The 25,436-nt window shown below is 38.1% G+C and overlaps 1 protein-coding gene across 1 annotated transcript; it reads right to left on the reverse strand.

Annotated features, from left to right (window-relative positions):
• Positions 1 to 22,790, reverse strand: arhgef15b (Rho guanine nucleotide exchange factor 15b). Its single transcript, XM_041780208.1, has 16 exons — positions 22,495 to 22,790; positions 15,943 to 16,470; positions 10,644 to 11,705; positions 10,470 to 10,524; positions 10,072 to 10,139; positions 9,594 to 9,886; positions 7,558 to 7,718; positions 7,194 to 7,346; positions 6,971 to 7,100; positions 5,539 to 5,613; positions 5,090 to 5,182; positions 3,886 to 4,040; positions 1,908 to 2,075; positions 1,677 to 1,762; positions 1,482 to 1,586; positions 1 to 1,083 (listed from the first exon to the last, which is right to left on the reverse strand). The coding sequence occupies exons 2-16, from the start codon at positions 16,373 to 16,375 to the stop codon at positions 914 to 916; spliced, it is 3,207 nt and encodes a 1,068-aa protein (XP_041636142.1). The 5' UTR covers positions 16,376 to 16,470; positions 22,495 to 22,790; the 3' UTR covers positions 1 to 913.
• Between the last annotated feature and the right edge of the window lie 2,646 nt (positions 22,791 to 25,436).

The following is a 25,436-nucleotide window of genomic DNA, read 5'->3' on the forward strand; positions in this document are numbered from 1 at the left end:
AAAAAGACACTTTCTTTAATTAAAAGCACCACTACTGTTTTGACGGAGAGAAAACTCCTCGTTATTTACAACACTTAATATATTTACAGCATATCCACATATATCCATGACAACAAGCAGCAGGGGGCACTACAGTATTATTCTACAATGGCACATGAGCTAACGAGTTAGTGAACAGTACACAACTGTAATGGAAGTAAAGTTAAGCTCACATTTTTACATGTATTTTAAAATTCTCTGTGCTTTACGTGATCTTAATGCTAATTTTAAATATTTCTTTTGTGTTTTAAGTTGATTCAAAGGCACTTCCTGATTAGATTTGTCAGATTTGGTGATCAATTTCCTATACACTTGAATTTCGATAGCTCATTTTTAAAATTACATCTTTTTGTAGCATAAAAAGTGTCACATTCTGTCCTTATTTCCTTATCAACACACAACAGGCTGTTGTTTGTGACTGGAATGAGAGGGTTTAACTCGTGCATGCACATGTGACAGTTACGACATAAGAGGCGTTTACAGGACTGCCACAATCTTCTCTTGGCAGCAGATCTGACATTTCAACAGTCTTTCTGAGCAGTGGATTGGTATGATCGGTATTTCATACATTAACGCATGGCTGCATGCTCTTAAGAGGAGGTAAAGTGCAGCTGTAATGCTGATCTTTGTTATTGAATGCACACATGCACATAAAGTCTCAGTAAATGATCTACCTCACACTCCCAGCTGCTTACAGTAAGTGCACACTCAGGGGCTGCTGTAGTATAGATAAGATGATTGCAGATGTATGACGTCTCATGATCGTCAGTCATTGTCTTTTACTTCCTGGCTGTGGTAAAATGAAGTTCCAAGTCCCTGAATAATCTTTGTACACAGTCCACTTCTTTAAAAAAATGTAAACTTTGTCGATTGGTTAGTTGCTGGTGCTGGCCCTGCTGTTGGTGACCATGCTCGCTGCCTGCATGACCCTGTATCGCTCTCGCAGGTTCCGCCGTCTCACATGCTCGTTGGTGATCTCTATGACGTTTCCTGCAGGGAACCAGCCCTTCTGACCGTCTGACAGGCGGATGCCTTCGTAACAGCCTGGGAGAAAGAGGCAGAAACAGGAGGGGAGGACACGGGGACGGGAGGAGAGCAAACAGGGAAAGATTGGAGGTTTTCTGTTTCGTTCATGCAAAAAAAGTCACACGAAATTAATAAACTGCTAAGGTGGAGGGTGGAGGATGGAGGCAGTTATGGGGATTAGGGTGTATAAACAGGCAGAGTCAGAGGAGGGGGGATGTTAATTACACAAAGTCATGTCAGGATATTAGACTTTTTTCATAGGAAAGTTGTCTGAGCCAGTCTAGAAAATAAAAAAAGGACAGGAAGTTGATTCAGGTTCAGTTGATTCAGTTCAAGTACATAACACTTAAAATTTTATACATACTTTACATTAAATTTCGGTTTGCATCTATGTTATGTTCCTTCCTTGTTCTTACCCTCATTGGTTTTACGGATGACATTGATGATCTCAGTGGGCTCCAGGGTGAGCTCATCTGCCTGCTGGGCGATGTACGGCTCCACACACTGCACCTGGGGACAGTCTGACACCCCCACAAATAAGAGTTAGAAACTTTCAGTTTTGAAACACACAATCACATGCAGTAGTATCACTAATTGTGTGTTATCCTCACCCCAGTCCTCGTAAATGACTTCCTCGTCATCTCTGTCAGGGTTAGCGGGGTTGGGGAAAGCAGCCATCCACCTGTGCATGTCTGACCTGTTGATAGATACAGATCATTCAAATGCCTGATGTTATGACGGTGCATATTTTGAACTATGTTGACTGCTAAGGATTGGCTTCGAGGAAAGAAAAGACAGTTCTTAAGAATGTGGTGCAGTCTTTCAGGATTTTTTACACTCACTGAGATGGAGCTTTGATCAGCCTCTCTACCATGCGTCCCTGGTGGTTTTCCAGCAGCGTGAGGTTGAAGCAGTGTTCGAGGGGGCTGCTGCTGTTTGTAGATTCTTCTGCTGGCTGCACCTGCACCAGAGAGCGATGGGCGTGGTCGAGTACCAAAAAGCGCTCCGCTCTAATAAAAAATGAAGCAATTTAACACTGAAGATAACCAAGTTCCTTCTGTAAGAGGTGATAAATCATAATCATAAATAATAATAAATACAGTCATATTTTTATGTATTTATTGTGCTCATTTCCATTGCAATAATGCAGTCAAAACTGGATCCTTTGTTTATTTCAATGTTCCTTTCCATTTCTTTTTTGCATTTACCATGATGAGACAGCTGAACAGAGAAAGATTGGGAGAAAGATTGAGGGAAAGCAAAACCAAAGAGTGCTAGGATCAGGTGTCCAACCTGTGAAAGGCTCTAGCTTCTATAAATGGGCACCTGCTTTACCAACAGAGCTAAACAGTCTCCCTCTTTTCCATTTTTTAAACAACTTTTCACTGTAACAGAGACAGTTTCAAACCTCAGAAAACAACACATAATTTCAAATGACCCCAGCTGCAGTCTCACTCATATGGCAGAGAAAGAAGCATCCAGCTGGAAATGAACCACAGTCCATGTCTTCTGAATACCATTATTGCCAACAGGCTTAATATTAAACCTTAATTTACGATGTCAAAAGTAAAGAGAAACACATTACTCTGAAGTAAATACACCACCCCAGTTTAAAGAATAACCAGCAGGATACAGCAGCTTTCCATTTGTTTCCCAGCAGCTGCTTGAACACAGTTTAATAGCCCTTCCTGGCTAGTTGGGCTGTTGACAATATACATGTAATTGTTATGAGAGTGACTGATGTGTATCAAATTTAAAGATGGAAAATCTGAGATGTTCATCCATGTAAAGGTCTTAAGAATTTGAAGTAATTCCAATGAGGCTGAATGAATACTCCAGCAGAACTCAGCCAGCCACTGTCATCATGACCTGGTTAAAAAGTAATCGCTTCCTTGGATGTTTTACCTTTTTAATGATTTTAGAAATCAATCATGGTCAATATAACTTTGCTTTTTTGACATAATTTTTCAGAAGTTCTTTAATGCCAAAGGGAAAACAGATTTCCGTGAAGAAATGTCAATCAAATATGGATAAATATTCACCCCCTTTAAAGTGACTGACCTAAATCCACAAAGGTGATTAATGAGTATTCCTGGCTACCACTACACCATGAAGACAAGACCTGGACTTGAAAAGGGCTGTTTATGCCCCGATCCCCATGCAACCTGAGTGAGCTTGAGCAGTTTTGCAAAGAAGTATCGAGTAAAATTGCCTTGTCCAGTTGTGCAAGCCTGATTGAGGCTATCCACACAAACTTAGTGCTGTTAGCAGATGCAGCCAATGGTGCATCTACTAAATACTGACTTAAAGGGGTGAATATTTAAGCAGTCACTTACTTTACATGACATACTTTTATTCAACTGACATCACTTTGTAAAAACCTGTTTTCACTTTGACATTACAGAGGTATTTTGTGTTTTTCTCTCTCTCTCTCTCAAAAAAAAATTATATTTACCATGATTTGCTCATAAAATCAATAAAAGGGTAAAACATTCACAGGATTGAATACTTTTTATAGGCACTGTTAAACCAGTTATACATTACAACAAGATATGCACTTTTTTAAAAATCATCTTCAGGTTCAGTTTTACATCACTGCCTCCACCATAGCTTCAAATAAAGTCTCCCTGGCTAAAAAAAATTAGGATTTCAAAAGATTAACCAAACAAACCTGTCTGTCACATTAAATCAAATTCAGTCAATTTCAGAGAAAGTCAGGGCTTTTTTTTGATCCAACAAAACTTTAATTTCCAGCCAGAAGACAAGATATCTTACATTAGTATTTTGTGGCATTGTTGAAAATCTAAACTTTCACCTCACCCTTTCTTGGCAGTGATGACGAGCAGATCATTGAAGAGGAAGAGGTAGATAGGGGTGAACTTGACCCTCATGTTGAAAAGAGTTCCTCCTTTTGACATTTCCTGCAACTCGCCTTTCTTCTCCAAGTATCGAGTCTGGGAGATGATTGGGATAGCCTGGAAAAGAAAAACACAAATGCCTATCTCTTTTAGATTTAATTTTCTTTAGTAGACTTTATTCTTTTCAAACATAATAAAAATTCATTTTTTACTGCACTGTTACATTTTCAGTGGCAAGTCAACACAAACATGAACACTTTCAAGGACATTTCATGCACTCTTCTCAGTCTCTAATAGTCCAGTTATTTGTTGGTATTATTTTCCATGTACCCTGTCCATTTCCTCCAGTTCTCATCAAGTTTATTTCCTTTGAGTTTTTTTTTTTTTTTTTTTTTCAGCCTTTCCGCTGCATAGACATCCTGGATGATCTCCCACCGGTGGTTGGTCTCAGGAGGATTTTGAACAGATTCTGTATGTCTTTTTTTAGCAACTTCTTCAATGTCTCCTAAGTACATGAAAACACATCTAGTTGGAATATCATAGCCATTTTATCATTCATTGTTATATTTTTTATTACAGAAAGGCTTTAACACAGAACAGCCTCCAGCATGGCTGTGGGGTTTTCAGCTGCCTGTTCTTAGTCTGAGTTGTTTTGAAGAACCTGGTGAGATTCTTCCATGCAAACTCTCCAAACCTGTGAGCTCGTGGTCGTTTATTGTGTAAAACACATTTTATACCAATCCTCATCTTATATATTTTTATTAAACTGATTCCCATTTGTTTCTAATGTACAGTGTTGTACTATTTTTCTTGAATGCTTTATAAAAAGCAGAGATTTGCTCTGACGATAACCATCAACTATAATTTGAATTATGCTATTCACTTTTTTAAAAAGATAGTTTTGCATTTGTAGACATCTAAAAGAAAGGTTTCCATTGTAATCAAAAATGTCTTTGTAATAATTGGAAACGCACACACACACACACACACTTCCAGTTTTGATTCCTTTGTTCTGCCCACTGTTTAAATCTCAAGTCATACAGACCTAGTTAAACAATGTGGGTTATATTTAGCCCAGTTTGATACCTTCCTCTCTGTTCTTTTTTTAGATTAAATTCTAACATCAAAAGCTTCACATCCATTTGTTATGATTTCTTTGAACTTACCTTGAGCTTCTCAAACTCCAGTGTGTTAGAGACATAGATCAGCTCCTCCATCTGTCTCATCTTTCCAACCTGTGTGTTACACTCATCAATGATCTGTGAGGAATAATAGGACAGAGAAAAAGAACAATTAATAAATAAACTCTTAGTTATTTGTCAGATTATATTTTCACACCTGAGAAATGTAATGTTCCCTCCAGCAGTGGTTACAAAACTCTCCCTGAGAGTATTGAGTTCACTCCTTGTACAAAAACTCTCAAATATCCCCCCATTTGAGCAAACTCTGCCTCACTCTGCCTTTGTCTTCAGAGGCACGAATGACTCACTGTCACAGCAGAGCTCAATCAATAGAAAATCATTCACTCGCACAATGGCTGACGTCAAATTTCCACAGGCATGCAAGGCACTCAAGAGTCATGTTATGTGGAAGGTGACGAGTCAGGCGAGTTTACCTTCGACACTGAAGCCAAAGCCTTGGAGGCAGCCTGCTCCTCGTTCGTCCTCTCTTTTGTTCTCTTCAGGATGTTCTGAAACGGACAAACAACAACTTTCTATTTCTGCAGCGGACAGCATCGTCAGGATACATTTTTTCCATCTGTAAGCAAACAGGGTAACGAGTTTGAGGTGTGTCTGTATTTGTTGATAGGTCAAGAGGCCATGATGAAGGAAGAATGCGCTGGAATGAGGACAATCCACAAAGCGTGGCACCGTCATGAACTACTGACTTTCTATCTTTCAGGCAGGGGAGGAGAAGGGTTACTGATTGCCAACTTACGGTGGCATTTTTTAGACACCTGAAGAACTGAAGGAAGATTAACTGCATTGTAGTCATGCACCAGTGGCAAAGTTATGACAGTGGCCAACTACTGAGCTCTTTTCTTACTGGGGAAGAAAATAGAAATCCTTAAAAAACAAACAAACAAACAAAAACAAAACTAAAAACTATTACAACTTTTCAAGAGATTTCATTCATTGTATTATTTAGCATTTTTCTTTAATTTAAATTTGATTTTTTTTGTTAAATCAAATCTGTCATTTGGAATTTGTATCAAACTTTATTACTGAGTCTAGACTGAACTTAGATCCTATAAAGACTGATGCACGTTGATGTTTCTACTGAAAGCAAAAGATGCACTGTGGGAAATGAGCTTACTCAAGACTAAGATGATTACGCTCAACTTCAAGCCTTCATGTTTATTATTAAGCTAGGAGTGGGAGGTAGCTAGCTTAGCTTAAAAAAACTCAAAGCAGAGGGAAAACCCTAAAATGACCCTGTCCGCTGTAAAGATAATCCTATTTTTACTTTTTTCTTTATCCGTCCTTAAGCTGCAAGTTTGTAAACTGATCATTTGCACCTTCAATATAAAGTTAGATTCCCTGGAGATCTGTCCACAACATCAAAAAATACTATTTTTTAGTAAAGTGTTTTTTAACAAATGAAGTACAAACAACAAGTTATTTGAATTTAACTTATATTAAAAACACATTCCATTGATAGGAAGTGTGTCTGGAGTTGATCCAAGAATAATACAGGTAGCAGATGCTAGAAAGGTCCTTTTTCCTTATTGTTATCATGGCTATTTTTTCATTATTTTCCCCCTTCAAACTATCAGTATTATTGTCTTTTTGTTTTCTCTTGTTTTCATGAATGATCCAAAGTCTGTGTGTTTGCATGTATGGACACATATACATGTAAGTGCTGTGGTATTTTCAACTGTATTGCTCATTTAATAAAAAAGTTATAAAGGAAGACTCAAGAAAAGGAAAGAAAATTGTGCATTAATAAATAGAAATGTTTCAAGTCTGATGGTTTAGATTTAAATCTCATTGCACTGAAGAAAGCAGCCACTATTTATTTAAAAAGAGTTAACCGTTGATTCTTACCTCAATCAGCATCTTAATGCGCGTAATCCTCTGGAAGGGCAGCAGTAAGAAGGACATGAAAGGCAGCCGTTGACATTGTGGTGACTCCTGGAGACGACTAATGACTGTAGCGAACTGTGCGTTGTTTTTCCTGTCATCAGAAACACAATAATTCCTCTTTAAAATAACCTAGAGGGGAAAAAATCACTGATTCAGATGGAGAGAACAGACTTCTGCTCCTTACATGAGAGAGGTGTACATCTTCTCCTGGTAGATCTGGTTGCGGACATAGTCAATGTAAGCGGGGAAGTTGTGCTGGGCATGATAGTGGATGATGTCACAGATGTCAGGGAAGACTATGTCCTGGAAAATTCTCTCCTCCAGGTCCTTTAAGAACCTGTGAAGTCAGACAGAAAAGATTTAGAGCCATAAAGCAGTAAGATAGGCCTGGTCTCAGCTCAGGAAATGACTCATAACATTTTTATTTTCCTTCCCATCTTTCCGTATCTCCCGCCAAGTGACCTCGCTGTAGTTCATCTGGTAAATCACCCTCTTCCTATCTCCCTTCCTCTTTATCTCCCTTCATCCCCTCTGCCGCCATTTCTCACCTCTCGCTGACCTCCCTGACCCGCAGGATGTTGGAGAAGAGGGTCCTCTTGTCCATGATGATCATTGTCTCCTCCAGCTCCCGGCTGTCCAGGAAGTGTTCAGTCAGAACTCGCAGGGATCTGAGGTAAGAGGCCTCAGAGGTCAGAACCTCAAACATGCTCTGTGAGGGAAAAAATACAAATATGAACCTCAGCCTTTGAGTGAAACAGTTGTATAAGGGTCTCTTTGATTTTGTAGTTTTCCTGTATTGAACATGTGAAACATTTTCAATGCAATGTTAAATACAAAGTTCTTCCGAGGGATGAAAATGTTGAAAATATCACTATTATCTTCATATTCTTTGTAGGAAAACCCATAAATCACTGCTGGAAAATGCAGGTTGACTCATTGTGTACATTCTTTGAAAAACAAAAAAAGACATTATTGTACAGCCAGGAAATAAACCAGGGTTGTATTGTATGTGCTACTCATAACTATTTAATTTTTAATATTCAATGTTTGTTGGTGGATTTATGCTGTATAGGTTTTTAATCACCTCTGCTTTTATTTTTTCCTGTTGTGCAACGTTGAGTTTATTGGGCAAAGTTAAGAAAATATTCCTGTTATTTTATCATTTTTCTATAATGTTAGACTATTTTTTTCATGACCTTAAGGCTCAATTTTTTTGTGAAAAAATGTTGCTTCCTTTTTGGACAAGAAGGATTAAAAGTTTAAAAATAACATAAATACATAAATATCTATTTTGACCTACTTGCAATGACTCTGTCTTGTGTTTTCTGGATTTTTTTCTGTTTATGAGAAAATAAAAAAAATAAGGTTTAAAAAAGCTTTTTTTTTTATACATTATATTGGGGCTTTTGCCTTCATTCAGATAGGACAGTGGGGGAAGACATGCACAAAACAGTGCCAAGACTGGGAATCAATCCCACAATCAGTGTGTTGAGGACCCCAGGGTGGGTGCTCTATCAACTGAGCTAAATTTGTGCCCTATTAAAATAAAGTACCAAAAAAAATCTGACTGATGTTCCAGCATAGGCAAAAGAAGATCTTTTCTGGAGATATTATTTCCTCTTTCAACTCTCTGGATTGTGGGGGTCCCTCCAAGAGTCTATTTTTGGCCCTCTCATATTTACTATTTCCATGCTATCCCTGGGACAATTCCTACATTGGGCAGGCATGAACATTACTTGTTATGTAGATGACACTCATCTCCATGCCTCATGAAAACCTTGCACCAATGATCTTTCTCCTGTCATGCCCTGTTCAGTAGGAATTAAAAAAAAAACATGTCACTTTACGATATTTTAATGATCCCAAATCTGTAGGTCTTATTATCACACTCTCTGACCCAAAGTTCAAGCTACTTTTATTACCGCTCCTCTTAGTCCGGGTAATCCTATCTTTTTGTGTCTTCCGTGATTAAAGACCAGTTAAGCCAAAAAGCTAAAGTCAGGCTTTTAACACATAACAAGAGAAGTGACTATGTTACATTGGTCTTAGCTTTCCTTCTCTGGCTGTCTGTGAGTTTAAATCTTATTCCTTACTTTTGAAGTCAGGTTTTACCCTAAATATTTGATATGCTAACTCCCTATGAGCCTGACCACTGTTTAAGATCTTTCTCTACTTCCTGTTACTAAAACTCAAGTTCGCTGGACATTTTTGCTCTTATCAACTTGTTTTGTTCCCCCCAAAACTGCATGTTTCTGCTCCCAAGAACAAATGTGCCACTTTGTTTACTTGACAGGATTTTTGTCATGAAAACTCCATCTTGATGTTAGAAACTTTGAGCAGAGAATTTAAAAGCTTTCAAGAACCATACGACATTTAATCAATATTATACAACATCAGTGTGTGATTCAGCAAGGCCGAGTGGATCTTAATTTATACAAAACCACCCAGTTATTACTTTGAGATGTGATTTAAAACTTGATACAGCATCTCCTCTTTCTCTTCTCCTCTCATCATTGATTTTCTTTACGTAATCTCTCTTTGGTGCATTAGCCTCTCCCCTCTCTTTTCCCATCAGTCCTCTCACCTCCTGGTACTTGCACTGGTCAGGGGTGAGCTGCTCCAGCACACCACTCTCTCGAACATGCTGGAGCTCCTGCCACAGGGTGCTCTGTCCCGGCGTGGGCACAGGGCTGCTCCTAAGGGCCCCATTTCCAGTAGCAGTCCCTGAACCACTACCAGTACTGGTTCCAGCACCGGAGCGAGGTGCTTTCCAGTCCGTAGCATAGTCTGCGCTGGTTTTACTAATGTTACGGCAGACTGTCTGGCGTCGGATCTCTTTGGTGATGACAGTGGCACGGTACGTCTGATAAAGAGGTTCTGAGAGAAAACATGGCACAAAGTTTTATAGTTGTGTAGGACTGTATGTGTTATCACTTCATATCATATACTATTGTATGATATTCCCAAGGGAAATTTTGGTAACAGTTAAAATATTTTAAAAGAGAAACTTCAGCTGCATTAAATTTTTGAAGAAATCTTGATTTTCAGACAAACATCCTCACCATCCTGCAGCCGAGACTCCCAGCTGAATGAAGTCTGCCTCTTGAGGGAGCTGCTTCTTTCTGGGATTCTAAAAAAGAATTACAGAAAGAGAAGTAAAAAATCAATCAGCATAAAATCAAAAGGTCCATCATGGAGTGAAAGACACAAGTAATAAATCCTCCTCATTCAACTTTTCTTTTATCAAATTACATATAAAGCCCAAGAACAGTAAGAGTTCTATTTCAAAATGAAACCAGCTACTTCAGCAGACTTTTACAACACAGAAAACACCTTTTAATGGGATCAGTCATGAGCCAAGGTGTTTTGAAACTATTGTCATGCACTTAAATATAGAACTTTATCTGCCTTATTCCTTTAAAACAGGTAAATTAGATCAGAGTTGAGAGTGATAACTCACACATCTTCTGGCATGTCTTCTTTCTCTCCTTCAATTCCTCCACTCTCCCCACCTCCTAAAAAGAAAGGAAAAGTGACTCATTTATTTAATCCACAGAAAACAAACAGATCTTGCATTTATTACATCTTTATACACACAAACATGCTTGTATGAACATGTTTGTTTAGTGCTAACCTTTTCTCTGTGTGAGGGACTGCAGTGAGGCACTGCTGAGCCTCCTTGGGTCGGTCTTTGGTGGCGGAGGTGGTGGTCTGTGAGGGCTGAGTGGGGGTGGAGTGACAGCTCGATGAGGGCTCAGACCCCTGCCAGCAGAGCTGTTAGGGGAAGAGGGCCGCAGATTACGCCACTCATCCACAGTGGGTTGTGGTAGAGGAATGCCAGCGCGGTGAACAGGTGTGAGGCTCCGGCTTTCCTGTGTCAGGGGAACCCTTGGAGGGATGGCAGGCGGGACATCCTCTGGGCTTGGGGCAGGTTCTTTACTGTTCTGAAACTCTGACGTGGGGTCTGAGGTGCTGTATGACAGTTTGGAACGACGGGCTGGTTTTCGGACTTTAATAAGAGGAATATCCAGCTCCTTACACACAGAAGTAGTCTTTTTAGGAGGGGTCTCGATGACACAAATAGTGTCCTCGTAAATACTTTCCTCTTCATCACATGTGGGTATCGTATCTTGCTGTACTGAACTGTGGGAGGATTGTGACTGTTTAGGGGGGACAGGTGGAGACTGAGAGCGGGTGACAGTGATGGAGGTGATGATGGAGTGAGGGCCCGGGTCTGATCGTCTCCTGTGACCGTCTGCCAACAAAACGCCCAAAGAATGATGAAACTTTGCTTTGTCTTGTTTTGAAAGCTCACTCTCATCAACCACAGAAGTCCTGTCAACCTCATCCCCCACCCTGCTGTCCCCTTCCTTTTCCCTCTCTTCCTCTTCCTCCTCCTCCTCCTCAGTCTCCTCCTTCCCTTCCTCTTCTCCCTCTTCCTTCGCCTCCTGTTCCACTATCACCTCTTCATAGTTCTCCAAAAATTCCTTCACACAATTCTCACCACCGTCTCCGTCTCCTCCATCCTCTGCAGCATCCACAGGAACCCATATCAGTTTCATTCCAGGCCACTCAAGGTGACACACACAGGTACAGTTGGGTTGACAGGTGGGACTGAGAGGAGTGTCTGGACTGTGCTCCACCTCTGCTTCACCTCCTCCGATTGGCTGAATTTCCACCTCTTTTCCATCAGGAGCTGTATCAAAAATAAAGGACAATGATATCTATAACATGAAATAAAATACAACAAAGCAGTGATTAACTCTGCGCCACATATGGGGCTCGAACCCAAAGATAATTATTGTGCTGAAGTTGCTTCCATATGCATCAACAGATACTGATGCTTTTTATTGAAGAGCTTCTTTCTTCTTAACAGCTCCTCACTCTGAAGGCTGGACATTCGAGTCAGCAGTTCATCACAATGCAAATACAGCAAGGGATGTGTTAAAATATTCATGGTAAGTTTGGAGGGTTGTATAGGGGAAATAAAAACCCAATATTGACAAAAGGAAATGGAAGAGGTGGAGTGGAGGGGTTCAGGATGAAGGTTAAGTGGGTCAGGGAGTTCTGAAAAACAACACATTTTCCACATTAGCCAGCACAGACCTCTATTTAAAAATATATATTTCAATACAGATGAAAGGGGATTGAGCCACGGATGAAACTCTTTGTTATTTTCTGTTACTTCGTTGTCTTAGCTAGAGGTGGAGAAAACATGGGTGTAGCAACATGTTATCTTGACTCATTATACAATAATTGGATTAAGTTAAAAATAGTGATGCACGATAAAAGATTTTTGCCAACATGCTGATATTTACAAATTAATTTTAGTAGATATGGACATTGATATTTAAACATAATTCAGGCCTAAAACCTCAGTCTTCAAACACAAACTTTTAAGTTCGAGGATGAACATATTTCAGTCCTTTAAACAAACTAAAGGTGTAAGGAATGATGATGAATAAAGACAAAGACTTCAGCTGAAGTAGGTTTGTTGGACCAGCCCAAAACTCCACTAACTCATTTGTTCGTATGGCAGATATTTATAGCTGATATAGGCAGATCTTTAAAGCCATCGGCTATAAAGTTAAAAATAATTATCTTATTTAAAAAAAGAGAAAACAATACACAGAGACCCACTGCATCACAAAAGAAGAAACTGACAGCAGGAAGGAGGAAACCGTCAGTAACATGGGACAGTAGGATTTTAAGTTAGGAGATAATGGAAACAAGAGCTGAAACTGACACACAATCTCATCGAATCAATCATAAACTTTGGAGAGTATACTACAAAGTCTGAGTGACGTCATCTGCTTGGTTACTGAAACTGTGTTGATATTGAAAGAAAAGGTAGAATTGAGGTGAGTCATACGCTTCCTGAAAAACAGCTACACTGTGCTGACTTGCAATCATAAAAGCCATGCCCCTAATTACGCAAATTACCTCCTCTTTAAAACAGAACGGTTGAGTCTTTATAGTGTGCCCATAAAGACACTAAATATTCTGACCAGAATTGTCATTCTAACCAGGTTGTAATTTAAAAAACGGGCATTTTTACATGAGAGCATTTAGAACTTTCTCAAGTGGACACTTGAGGAACTGCAGTTTTTTGCTCTTTAGCATTGGCTTCATTTTCAACACCATAACTACATTAACCCTACACTTTTAAGGGGCATTTTCTTAAGTTAATTAGGTAATGTGATGATAATAATAGTATTGTCTTGTGATACATTAATTATCAAAGAATAACCACACAGTGATATCGCTGCTATCGTAGGCCAGGTATAGCTAATAATATAGCTAGGTATGGTATGTGTTGTATTATATGCAATGGTGTTGTAAGGTTTCAGATTTATGGTGTTGCATGTTATCATAAGATATCTTATTCTGCCATACTATGAGGTGTGGTGTCATATGGTGTGGTATCGTATTGTATAGTGTATGGTGCTGTATGGTGTTATGGTATGGCATTGATGGCACTGAATAGTGTCCGTTTTTTAATTTAACTCCTCAAGCAGGTTTGATCGACAGACTTTGTATGGGTGACAAAGGGACAGGAACAGATTGTTCTAGACAAAACCAAGGAAGAGAGTCCAATAATAGGGAAGGGGTCTGAAATTCAAAGTGTAATTGTTTTATGTAATCCCAGCCCTCCTCTATCAGCTGGTCTTTGCAGTTTGGTGAGGTGTATACTGAGGACATTTACCATTCCATATAAACGTTTCTATTATCCTATTAAACCATTTAAAATATCAAAAGGGGACCATTTTTACGACTCTGACCTTTCCAGCCATTGTAAATTAAGAGTAACTCATATTTTAAAATCACAAGTAATATAACTTGGTACAGGATCAAAATTAGCCTAAACCAAGACTTTCAACTGAGGGAGGCCTAAGTACTTGACACCTTTCTTAGGCTACTGAAAAGCACCTGTTTGAGAGGCATACAGTGATAGTGTGCCGTTATAGGACAGTCCTCTGATGTAGACCACTTAACCCTGTAACCTCAAAATATAATATGGTAGTGTTTCATATGGTATCACACTATATCAAATCGAATCATCATGTAATATATTACGGTGCAGTGATTCCCAACCTGTGGGCCGTGGCCCCCTGGTGGGCCGCGAAGGTATTGCAAGTGAGCCGCCAAATCATTTCCAAAATAAAATGATTTTTTTTTTTAAATTATTTTGTTTTGTTTTTCCTTCAAGTATTAGACATGTGACAAGCAAATGAAAGCTCCTTGAAAACTGTAATACTGAAGGTGTTGCAACATGTTACAGATGCTGTGTTAGCGACTGTGGAGCTTCCAACATGTTTCTCCTGCACTCAGTTCAGTCCTTTATGTTCAATCTTCAATTTAAAAAAAAAGTGCTCCGAGAGTGCATTATATGGCCTCCGTATTTATGGGGTCAGAGGTGGGTCAGGGAAATTTTTTAAACTTAAAAGTGGGCCCTGAGTTGGAAAAGGTTGGGAACCACTGTTATAGTGTATTGTGTTGCATCATGTCACGCTGTTCTCTAGAATACTAATCCTTCGTCTTACCCACTGACCGGACAATACTGTCAATAAAGGTTAGCTGCAACCCTAAACACCACTACAAAGAATTTTAGCTTTTGAGCCAGAAACAGATCAATATTAATGGCACATGCTGAGAACCTTCACAGAGGGTTCCTGTTGCTGACAGGGAACCAAAACAAGGAAGTGTGAGTACTGTGTGTAACAGTAGAAGACAATACAAATCTCGCTTTAATCAATAAAAGGTCACTTTTTCATAGATCTCTTTTGTAAAGTAAGGAAAATGCTGAATACATTGGCACAGCTGATAAAATCAGCTGTCTTTCAGATTTAATGTGCTTGATTTCATGATTAAATAATACCAAGCAATAATGATAATAAGATGATCGGGAGTAGATAAAAGTGCTTATTACAGTGCCAGAGCACCGCTTCCTGCTTTCATATTACTTAGGACGATGCTCACATAACTACCTATTTAACACACACTCACACACAGTCAGCTGACTGACTGAACCTGTTTATGTCTGTTGGTTCAGATAAGCCAGCGGCACCACACCTGTGTGTTTCATAATTCCACTGCTCTCAAAGTTTTAATTTCATACAAACAGAATCTGATCTTAAGCTGCTAGAATGAAATATTTCTCTAATTTATTTTCTTTCCTTTTCTATGTCTGTCCAGATTTTCATTCCTCACTTTTTAAAAATGCTGATATTCTTTTCTTTGTGTTGAGGAGGGTTTTTTGTTTCAATTTAAGTTTCTGTAAGAGGTTTTTTGCTGTTAATTTAAAAAACTAAAAGTAAAACTGATAACTCTTAATGTTTCTTGAACCACAGCGGCTGCACCACAACAAACTGAAAGCTACTCAAAGCACCTTTACTTATCTATTACCAAAATATAGCTCTAAAATGTTTGAAGGGAAAGAAAAACGGAGGAAAGCTGGAGAAATGAGAAAACTGTCGTATATATATATATCTCTATTTTTTAACTAAACTCACCCTAAGCTTTAGTTATTTTAAAGCTTTGTTGTTCAAGTTTATTTTTTCCTTAACATTAACTTCATGAAAATTTTAAAAAGTCAATGTATTCTTTTTTGTGCTTTCTTTCCTCTTTTCCCATTTATTTAATTTCCCCTATTAAGTTCTTTTAATTTAACTCCAGCTGACATTGTGCTTTGGGCATTTTGTTTGTATCTCTTGCAACTGTATCGTCTCTCCTTCACATCAAAGATGAAAAAAGTTATTTTGTTTGTGCAAAAGGGAACTGGTTAATAGCAAAGCTTTTAACAATTGGCACAGAAAACTATGGATGTTAACGCATTTGTAAAGACGATGAGAAAATGTGAAACATATTAAAAATAATAACAAAATTTCAGATCTTAAAGAAAATTTCACTATAAAAGGAAAAATTCCGTGTACCTGATCTCCCTCCTTCCACAGTGATGCTCTCCACTTCCTCTTTCTCCTCGCTTTCCTTTGGTTTCTGTGGAATTCGGCTCCTCTTCATAGGCAGTGGAGGTGCCTGCTCTCCTCCGAGCTGAAGTTGCAGACTGGCCCGGCCTGGTTTGGGCTTTATCGTAGGTGGCCTTTTGAACCGTTTGCTCTGTTGAACTTCTGCTGCACCATTGGCACAAAGGTCCCCAGGTTCACTCTTCGAAGACTCATGTCTGGTAAACCTGTCCACAATCCTCTTAACTTTCCCTCCCGAGAGGCTTGCACTGCTGCTTCTGTCCCCCAGAGGAGGGGAGATGGGTTGTGTTGGTGGTTTAGGGGGGATCTCTGGTCTGGGTTTGATCTCAGGTTTAAGGGGTAAAGGCGATGTGGGCGGCTGGGGTGGCCCCTGGACTGACATTTTGGCTGAAGCCTTCCCTTTTGGTGCATTCACTTCCAGCCCTGACCAATCGTAGGTCAGGCTTTGGGTGCAAAGGTCAGTGTGAGCATCATCACCTGATGAGTATAAGAAAGGAACAGACATTTTAATCATTTAGATTTTATACCTATGAAAGTCCTGAGTGGACGTGCATCAATATTCTGTTTTTTTCTCAAGATCTTGACCTATCTTTTGATCTTGACTCTATTTTTCCACTTATAAAATATCACAGCAAAAAAAAATATAACAAGACTTGATGAGTAAAAACAGTGCAGATCCTCTTTAGCACTCTTGAAATGTAAGTATATCATACAAGGGCTGAGGATGATGGTCTTGACCCCTCATTGATTCATTGATTGATATTACAATTATGAGATAAAGAAGCACACTTCTTTTACCATTTTTTCACTAATTGCTTCATCTTTTAAAACACATATTACTTAAAAAATAAGGCCAAAGACATTTATATAGTCACAGTATGACTGGGCTTTCTAGGATTTCTTCTAATCTTCTTAGATTTTTATGTCTGGATTAAATATCTGACTTGAGGGTAACAAGAAAGTTCTATTTTGCTGGGTTAGGCGTTCACTGTGACCTCTTTTAAAAAATGCATGATTCAGTATAATAACAGTGATTGTCTGTGGCTGAAATAAACATTTACAATGGACTATAAACACAGACAGTACACAGGAAAATCCTCAGATCAGACTTTGAGTTCTGTGTTACAGATTCCTTGACAATAGCAAGGTATCATGGGAATGAACTTTGTACTGCAAGAGTCCAATCATTTCTGGTGAGAACACATTCCTCTGTGTGTTTCCAATGATATGTATAGATTGTAGCTAATTAAACCAGATCACTGAATGTTCCAGTTTAAATGCCCCTGACATTTCCATAAGACTGTGTTATTTAAGGATGACTTACAGCTAAAAACCATGATTTTGTCAAATAATCAAAAGGCTGATCAAAGTTTACTTTTTTTTTCATTTGACAAACAGCCCTTCATTTGCTATATCATGTTTGTTGTCCACACACTGTGTTAAATCCCACTACAGTGGGGCTCTCAATCAAAGCAAGCAAAAATGACGGGTGGAGACATACTGCTTTGCTCTTCCACCTCCGCTGCTTTCTTCTCGTCTGGAAATGAGGCCCATGTTCAATAAAAACTTCACTCCATATGGTGTGTTTACTAACAAACTACCATATTTGCTTCATGAATTTCACATAAGGGAGAAAAACTGTTAAAAGTGGCCTTTCTGGTTTGCACCTTGAGGTACTCACAAAGCATTCTGGGATTGCTTCCTCACAAACCAAGACAGCCAAGTGAAATGTAAACAAGGTGGAGGTGGGCGTGGTAAAGCACTTCTACCCCTCTACACAACTTGGAAATGTCAGAACATAATCATGGATTTTCACAAGCACACAGCGGAAAACATGAAAGAGATACAGTAAAAGCTCCTGACAGCAGTTTCCACTTACTCACGCCAGTCTCTGAAGTGGCATCCAGCGTTTCTATAGCAACATTAACCATGCTGTGGCGGCTGTGGAGGCTCTATCATGGCCACTACCTTGCAAGAAACAGACCATTCCAACTATAAAAATCAAAAAAACTTTTTTGGTTTGAAAACTGTTGGATATATATGAGGAAATGCTCGTACTCAACTGAAAAACATATAACAGGATTTAAAAAAAATGAATTTAGAGACATTTCTGTGCCAAAATTCTACATATGTACCTTTAAGTATGAGGACACAGTGACCAAGCTTCTTGAAATGACCCTGTTTATTGCTGTTATTCAATATGGTATTCCTGTGTGTGGGATCGCTGTACCATTCATAATACACTACTATAATCCAGTCAATAATTAACTGCTGTTTAAACACAAAAATAATTACTCCACCCTGAACTGGCTGAGTATTCTTAAGCACCTTGTAATGTACTACCTTCACTTTGTCTACAAACACCCTTTCCCCTTTAGACAGTCTCTTCAGCTGCGGCATTGTTGCAGCTGTGTCAATAAAAAATATGATCCTAAGTGTGCATTGCTTTATTGTTTACATAAATGAATCAAAATCAGGATCTGATAGCCAAAGAATAAATCTTCTAAAGAAGGTTGCAAACGGACACCTCTCTTTTAAAATTCATTTAAAACACAGAGAAATTTCCATATTCAAACTCTCAAGCCATTCATATGAAGCACTGAAACGTGGCAGTGGCCTCTGTCAGCCCTTAGAGTTTCTATAAAAAGAAACATGATGACCATAATATGAAATTCAATTTCCATTCTGGTCGGCCAAATGTTCGTGCTGCAGATTCTCCTCCCTGGGTTTTTTTGAAAGTGTGTAACAGCTGATGCAACACCACACCAAATCAGACTGGGGTTAGTCATCCTCTGTCTGAGTCATGCAGGAGAGGATGTCACTACTGCGCTCTGTGGGATTCCATGATTTATGACTTTAGCGTGCAGCTTCAATATTTTAATCAGCAATAAATGTAGCAGCTGGGTTTGAGAGAAACTCATCCATCACTTAATGTATAACATATTCAAATAAATAGGTCAAATTAATGCTCTAACAATTGTTTGATCTCTACTTGGCTTATAAAAATGTATTATCTTTGAGTGCTATTTGTTAAATGTTCTGATCATGAAAATTGAACACATTATTTTGTCCAGAGTACTTTGGAATGATGAATAAATAGCCAACTAATAGGTTAGGAGTATAATGCTCAAACTGTGAAATTAAGTGTAAAATTTGAAACTGCAGCCTTTTATCAATAAATCCTCAATACTGGCGCCTCAAAGGCACACTCCAACTATTTTTCAAACATCAGTGAACTTATCAAGACATCCCATAATTGTTTAATGTTTTCTATTGTTCACAAAGCATTAGCCTACAGAAATCTGAGGGAGTTATAGTGCATTATAGCTGATGATGAAACCCAGAGATTCTGTGAGGCTAGTCAGAAACATTATCTTCAATTCACCCTGAAGTTAGAATTCTGACTCAGGAACTTCAGCACCATGAGGTACCAACTCACAGTACCTGGAACGCAGCCAACCTGGGTATGATATCATTCCAAGCTCCGACATCCAACTTCCAAATCAAATGGAATGCAGCCTTAGGAACTACAAAACTGCATGAGTAGTAGGGATGAAATAATACACAAAAATTAACTGATAAATAAATTCAATATTAATCCATTCAACTGAAATTAATATTAAGTAAAAACATGATCCAGATTGTTATCTTTCAAGTTCCTTAGAGGAGTTTTAACTAGTCTGTAAGACCTAAAAAAGTAAATGAGATCATCAGCGTAAAGGGTGACTTTTTCTTTAAACTTCTGTGGCAGAAAAATTGAAGGAGTGCATGTTGCAGAAACACCCTTGATTTTACATTTCACACAAAAAAGATAGTCAATGAATGAAAAATGTGACTGCAGATATTTTTAATACTACTTACACATGGGCAAATTATCAGCAAAACTGTCATCATAACACGTACTATTTTATCAGGTCTCTCCGAAACACACACAAGCTAAAGCTCCTTACAGTAACTTTAAGCTAGGTCAGGGGTGTCAAAACTATGGCCCAGGGGCCAAAGGCAGTCCAAACAAACATTTAAACAAGAAGAATTTATTTGTTTTTTTAAAAACTTGTGACTAAGTGAAGATGGCACTGTAAATGTTAAACATATTTGCAACCAAAGTAATAATATTTTAGTTCAGAACGCCCTAATTGATTACCACAGCAAATAGCAGAACCAATAGCATTATTAGTGGTAGCCAGGGCCAACCAGGACCCCCTGAAATCTCATTGGCCTCTCCAAAATCCTTAAATTGATTGGCTCATTGCCCTGTCAACACTAACCAGCCACGTGAGCACACTCAATCACTAAGAATATCTTAACCTACATTAGATTGGTTTTACTAACCTTTGTATCCTCGAGGTGCAGTATATGATAGTGAGCTCAAAACTCTTAGACATTTCCATATGTGGAAAAAAAGTTGGACATCCCTCAGCTCGGTCAGCTGGTACTCCACTGTATTCTTTATCATTACATTTTCTGGAATATTTCAGCAAATTAATTGTTAGATCATGTTTTAATGTTTTTAACATAAATATACGTGAATATAGATCATGGCTGTATAACTCCTCATAATGATTATGGGCCACTGTACTTAACTGAATGAAAATCATATTTTGGCAGACTTTTTTAAAATCAGAAACTGTTGAATTATTGTCTGAAGAAGAAACGATTTAACACCATATTGTGATGAGACTTTTACTTTTCACACATGTAGGATGTCTTGACATCAGCTACATCAATGTTGACTCTTGTCTTTAAAATTATGCCTCTGGCAAGTCTCTAGACTTTGCATAACTACTTAAAAACATGAATAAAAACTGGTAATTTGTTCTATGAACAGGCCATTCCTACTGTGTAAAGTGTAAGTGAGTCCATATGAAACCAAGCCCAGGCTAGACGATGCTTTAAATTAAAACCTAACATCAGCGGGTAAACAATACCATTGCAGACACCTGTACTATTCTTTGTCTCTTAGGTAGCTTTTGCACACAGCCTTAAATGACGTTCAACGAATGAATGTGTGTTACTGAGAAAGAGCACCAGCTAGTCAGACCAGTTTAGAAGGGACGTGCATGCTGCACAGTAAGACAGACACTGCTTCAAGTTTCAGTTTGGTGACTATAAAGCATGCATTAAATAAAGGATGGTGGAATTCAAGGTATTAAAAAGGAGTGAGCTGATTTTAACTAGAAAGAATAGAAATTTTACAATGCTCTACTTTCAACGGCTCAGAAGGTGTGACGTCATCACAGTGTTGTATTTATGTGGGTGTATTGTAGGTCTTTCCAGGTTTCAGTTGTGGCCCTCTGGCTGTTATCATTGTCCATATAGTGACATAAAAACCTCAAATAGGAGGGCGTGTTCTCTCACAAAGCACTTGCTGTGAGTTTAACACTCTGACTGTGGGTCAAATACACTAATACACTGACTAAGAGACCAGACTTGAGGTCACAATCCCCCCTTGACTCTTCTTCAATCAGCCTTCCACCAGACTTCACTCATCTTTTGTCTCGTTTTGCTCTATTGACCTGGTTAGTTCAATAGCTACATCCAAAAGTCCATTGGTCCCTTCCAGACATACAGACTTCAGCTGGGTCAGTGGGCCACTCATTCATTCCAATGAGTGTATTTGTCCTGGTGAGTCCCATACATATCAGATATAGTGTGATCCTTTAAATCAGACCAGCTTGAGAACAATCCTTAAGTGCTTACAGGGGAGTCCATTAACACAATGCTGTGTGAATGAGTGAGTGTACAGTGTGCCATCTGCTCCAGAGACTAATGGGTCAATGCGTGTGTGTGTAAATAAAATGGGTAGGGGGGCTTTAAGAGAGTTACCATTACAATACATGTGATGTGCATGGAAGCTCCACGTTGGACAGGAAGAAGGGACGGAAAAGGTGTGTCGGAAAAGGGAGCACACACAAACACAACCCAACTTGGGTGGGGGGGGGGGGATACAGGAAAAAGGAATAAACATGGAGAGTAGTCTAGAAATAGGAGAAATAAAAAAAAAAAATGCAAATTTAAATATGCTATATAGATCTTCTTAACACTGATATTTAAGGAAGGATCTCAGTCGGAATTGCCAATAGTTATGCCAATTAACTGGCAATGCTAAATGACTGTAAACCAAACATGAAACGCATTTCCCAACATAAAAATAAATTACCGTATTTTCTATGGTAGGCTATTCATAAAACGCCAAAAGTAAAGTTTGCAAAGATCTCTTATGATACTCGTACCTCCAAATAAATCGTGCATTACAATGTTAGAAAAATGTTCAACTGCAAAATGTACTACGGCAATATGGAAGAAGTTATAAGAATGTCTTTAAGGTCTGACGACATTTGAAGAGTCCAATTTTAGCCAAGTATTAGCCTACAGCAGTTTTTACCATAAGAGAACAGGTGCCTAACCGGCTCAACCGTCAAAACTGGACAAAACCACACCTGCTAAACACCAAAAAAATAACTTAATTCAAACACATATAAAAAGGAAACTAAAACTCACCATTTCACTCAGACGTGTCGGGTTGTTTCTCTTCTGTCATTCGGCTTTACAGTCGGCAATCCAACATAGTTAGCTTCGACTGGAGAAAAAGGGCTTTAGGTCAAAATTCGCTCCAGGGTGCAGAGACGTTAGTGCTCCGTAAACTTAGCTAACTCGAGAAAAAAACGGCCGTTAAAAACACAGTCTGGGGAAAAAATGTCCACAGCGTTTAAGCAAACCGGTTGAGTGTCTTATTGTTTCTCTGACAGGCTTGTTGTCTGAGGAACCATCATCCCCCGGTTGTTGTCTCCTTTGTTACCAGCAGCGTGTGTGAGAGGAGAGGACGGGAGGTAGGAGCTCCTCAACCCCCCTGAGGACAAAAATGGCCAAGTTCTTAGAATAAAGAACAACAGCATCCGGTTACGTATTTCAAAATAAAATCAATCACATCATGAAACGATCAAATAAGATCATTCGGCTGGTGTTAAACGTTATCTGAATAAATAACAGTAAAGATGACAATTGATAGTTTTTTTTTTTTTCCTGACTAGTATTGACTAGATACTGGTTGGATGTATTAGGTCTTTGATAAAATTATCAGTACCTATGAAGGCAAATTTACAATTATTTTTGATCACTTTAAAGGTGCAGTGTGTAATATTTAGCTGAGTAGCGTTTAGCTGAACAAACTTGGTAAAATAAAGCAAAACATTTCTAAGACGGTCTATCTAAATAAGTTTTTAGTTATCTAAATTCAAAAATAGCTATTTTGAAAAAAACAAACAAACAAACAAAAAAACAACTCATAAACCATTAATTCATACATAGGGAGGGTCCCCTCTATGGATGCCACCATCTTGGATTTTTCCATTTTTCCATGGTAACATAGAGGAAAAAAGGAAAAATAAAGTTATTGTATTTTATTGTATTGTATTGACATTACAGATACGTATTAAATTCAACTGGTTGCCACAGTTTCCAGCAGAGAAATGCAATTTAGAACCCACTTCTAGATGTTGATATTCAGTTTTACACACTGCACCTTTAAGTCCAAGTATTAAAGTTTAAACATTTAAACATTTTTAAACAAATTGTCCATTTTTTTTCACATTTTAGGTAAGTCTGGGTAGTTAATTGAAATTTAGATTAAATCGCAATATGTCCTACTGCAACTTTGAAATCATAAAGGGTGCAATTTTTCTTGAACCTGAAACGTGTATCAAAATACCAGTCAAGAGTCAATATTTTTAAACTAGTTTACAAAATAATTCCTAGTTTCATTGTTCTTGTATATGTTTTTCTTATTAGAAATAAGAATGGAATAATGTTCATTTCCTTCAATTAAAAAAATGATTCATATTGAATTTGCAATATGAGTCAGATCATTGCAATTTCATAATTTTTCCAGGTTTAGCCATAGTATGAACTACATAATAATGTGTTGGTTCTTATAAAGAACGATTTATTGCCTAGGTTGGTCAAAAAATACACAAGATGAGGAACTTAAGAAAGAATCACATACAAAAATATATAATATAGGGGAAAAAAGAATATTATTATTATTAGATTAATTTCCCAAAGCATTCAGTCCTAAATTTAGGTTAAAAAATAAAAGGCTACAAAAAAAAAGGCCACCTCTTTGAATACTAAATGTCTTGTCTTACACTTTCTGCATTAATGAGTCGTTTCCTCCCAAGAAAGCCCTTTAAAATAAAATGAATGTCTCTTTCAATATTAATATTGTAGTCTTATTCAGTAGTGCTCAATGGCGGGTCAGGTATATTTTTTATTCCTATTTAATTGTATTAAGTGTTGGAGCATTGCCATGCATGTGAGTGCTGTAAGTGTCTGAAGGAAATGTAATTCCCATTGCAATAATCTGTCTTGTGCAGCACCTTGGTCAGCATGAGTTGTTTATATATGTGCTTTATAAATACATTTGGGACTTTTTAACTTTCTGTTCAAGTTTATGTAATATTTCCCTTTTTTCAGTAAAAAAAATAAGGTAAAGGTAAGGTAAGGTAAATTGGATGAAAATCTACCTTAAAGACAACAAATGCTGTCCATAAAACAAAAAAGATACAAAATAAACTTGTGTTTTGAGGTTTTTTTAATCTTCAGTTTCGGGTTGATCCAATGTCTGCTGTCTCACATCATCAGTTTGAACATAATACTTAAACTCAGCAGTTAAAGAATAACTAGTTAATTTTTTTAAGTACACTGACTTATGTCTCATTTCTTAAACTGAATTCACAGAGCTGTACAGGAGACTTTTATTTTGAAGGTCAAAAGGATACGTTTCCGCCACTTTCTTAACATTCCCTGTTAGCTTCACATCCATGAGTCTGCTCTGGTCCATTCTGAAAACGGCCTTTAAATTACAATAAACCTGGACGATGAAATATAAGTTTCATGGAATATAATGTCATTTTTACCTCTTCTTTGGTTGTTGTTACTCACAATAAAGTGCGTATTTGGTTCTGTTGTTTTGAAGTAGCCTACTGCTCATGAAATAGGCTCATAGTCACAGCAATCCACTAATTCTCCTGAATATCGTCCACTGTAATGAACGTTGCACTCAGAGAGGATACTTCGTGATATAGTTAACTACCGTTTGTAAACACATATATTCAAACAGATACACTGATGGTGGTGTTTAGCTGCTTTATGTGGTGCTATACATTTACACAGCTGTGTTTTCTCTTATATCCTACTTCCATCTAGTGCATTTATGTGGAAAGACATGAAGAGTTACTTACATTTCACTGACTCGACTCGACAAAAAAGAGAGAGAGAGCAAGCAAGAGACTAGAAGAAAAAGTGTAAAACCACCAAACACCAAGACAAAAACAAAAATTTATCGCAGAGACAGGCTACTTATAGTATCGATGTTGGGGACTAACATAAAAAATAAGGTTCAAAATACACAAAAGTTGTATCCTTTTTTTTTAACTTTTCGGTTT

Source organism: Cheilinus undulatus, linkage group 22 (genome assembly GCF_018320785.1).
Source record: "Cheilinus undulatus linkage group 22, ASM1832078v1, whole genome shotgun sequence".
Lineage (NCBI taxonomy): Eukaryota > Metazoa > Chordata > Actinopteri > Labriformes > Labridae > Cheilinus > Cheilinus undulatus.

Bases quoted from the DNA above. Each gene is read 5' to 3' on its own strand.
- arhgef15b (XM_041780208.1), bottom strand. From the start codon at position 16,375: ATGTCAGTCCAGGGGCCACCCCAGCCGCCCACATCGCCTTTACCCCTT. The intron at 11,706-15,942 runs GTACACGGAATT...TTTTTGATACAG, and splicing joins TGTGGAAGGAGGGAGATCAG to CTCCTGATGGAAAAGAGGTG. The intron at 7,101-7,193 runs GTAAGGAGCAGA...TTCTGATGACAG, and splicing joins AAGATGTACACCTCTCTCAT to GAAAAACAACGCACAGTTCG.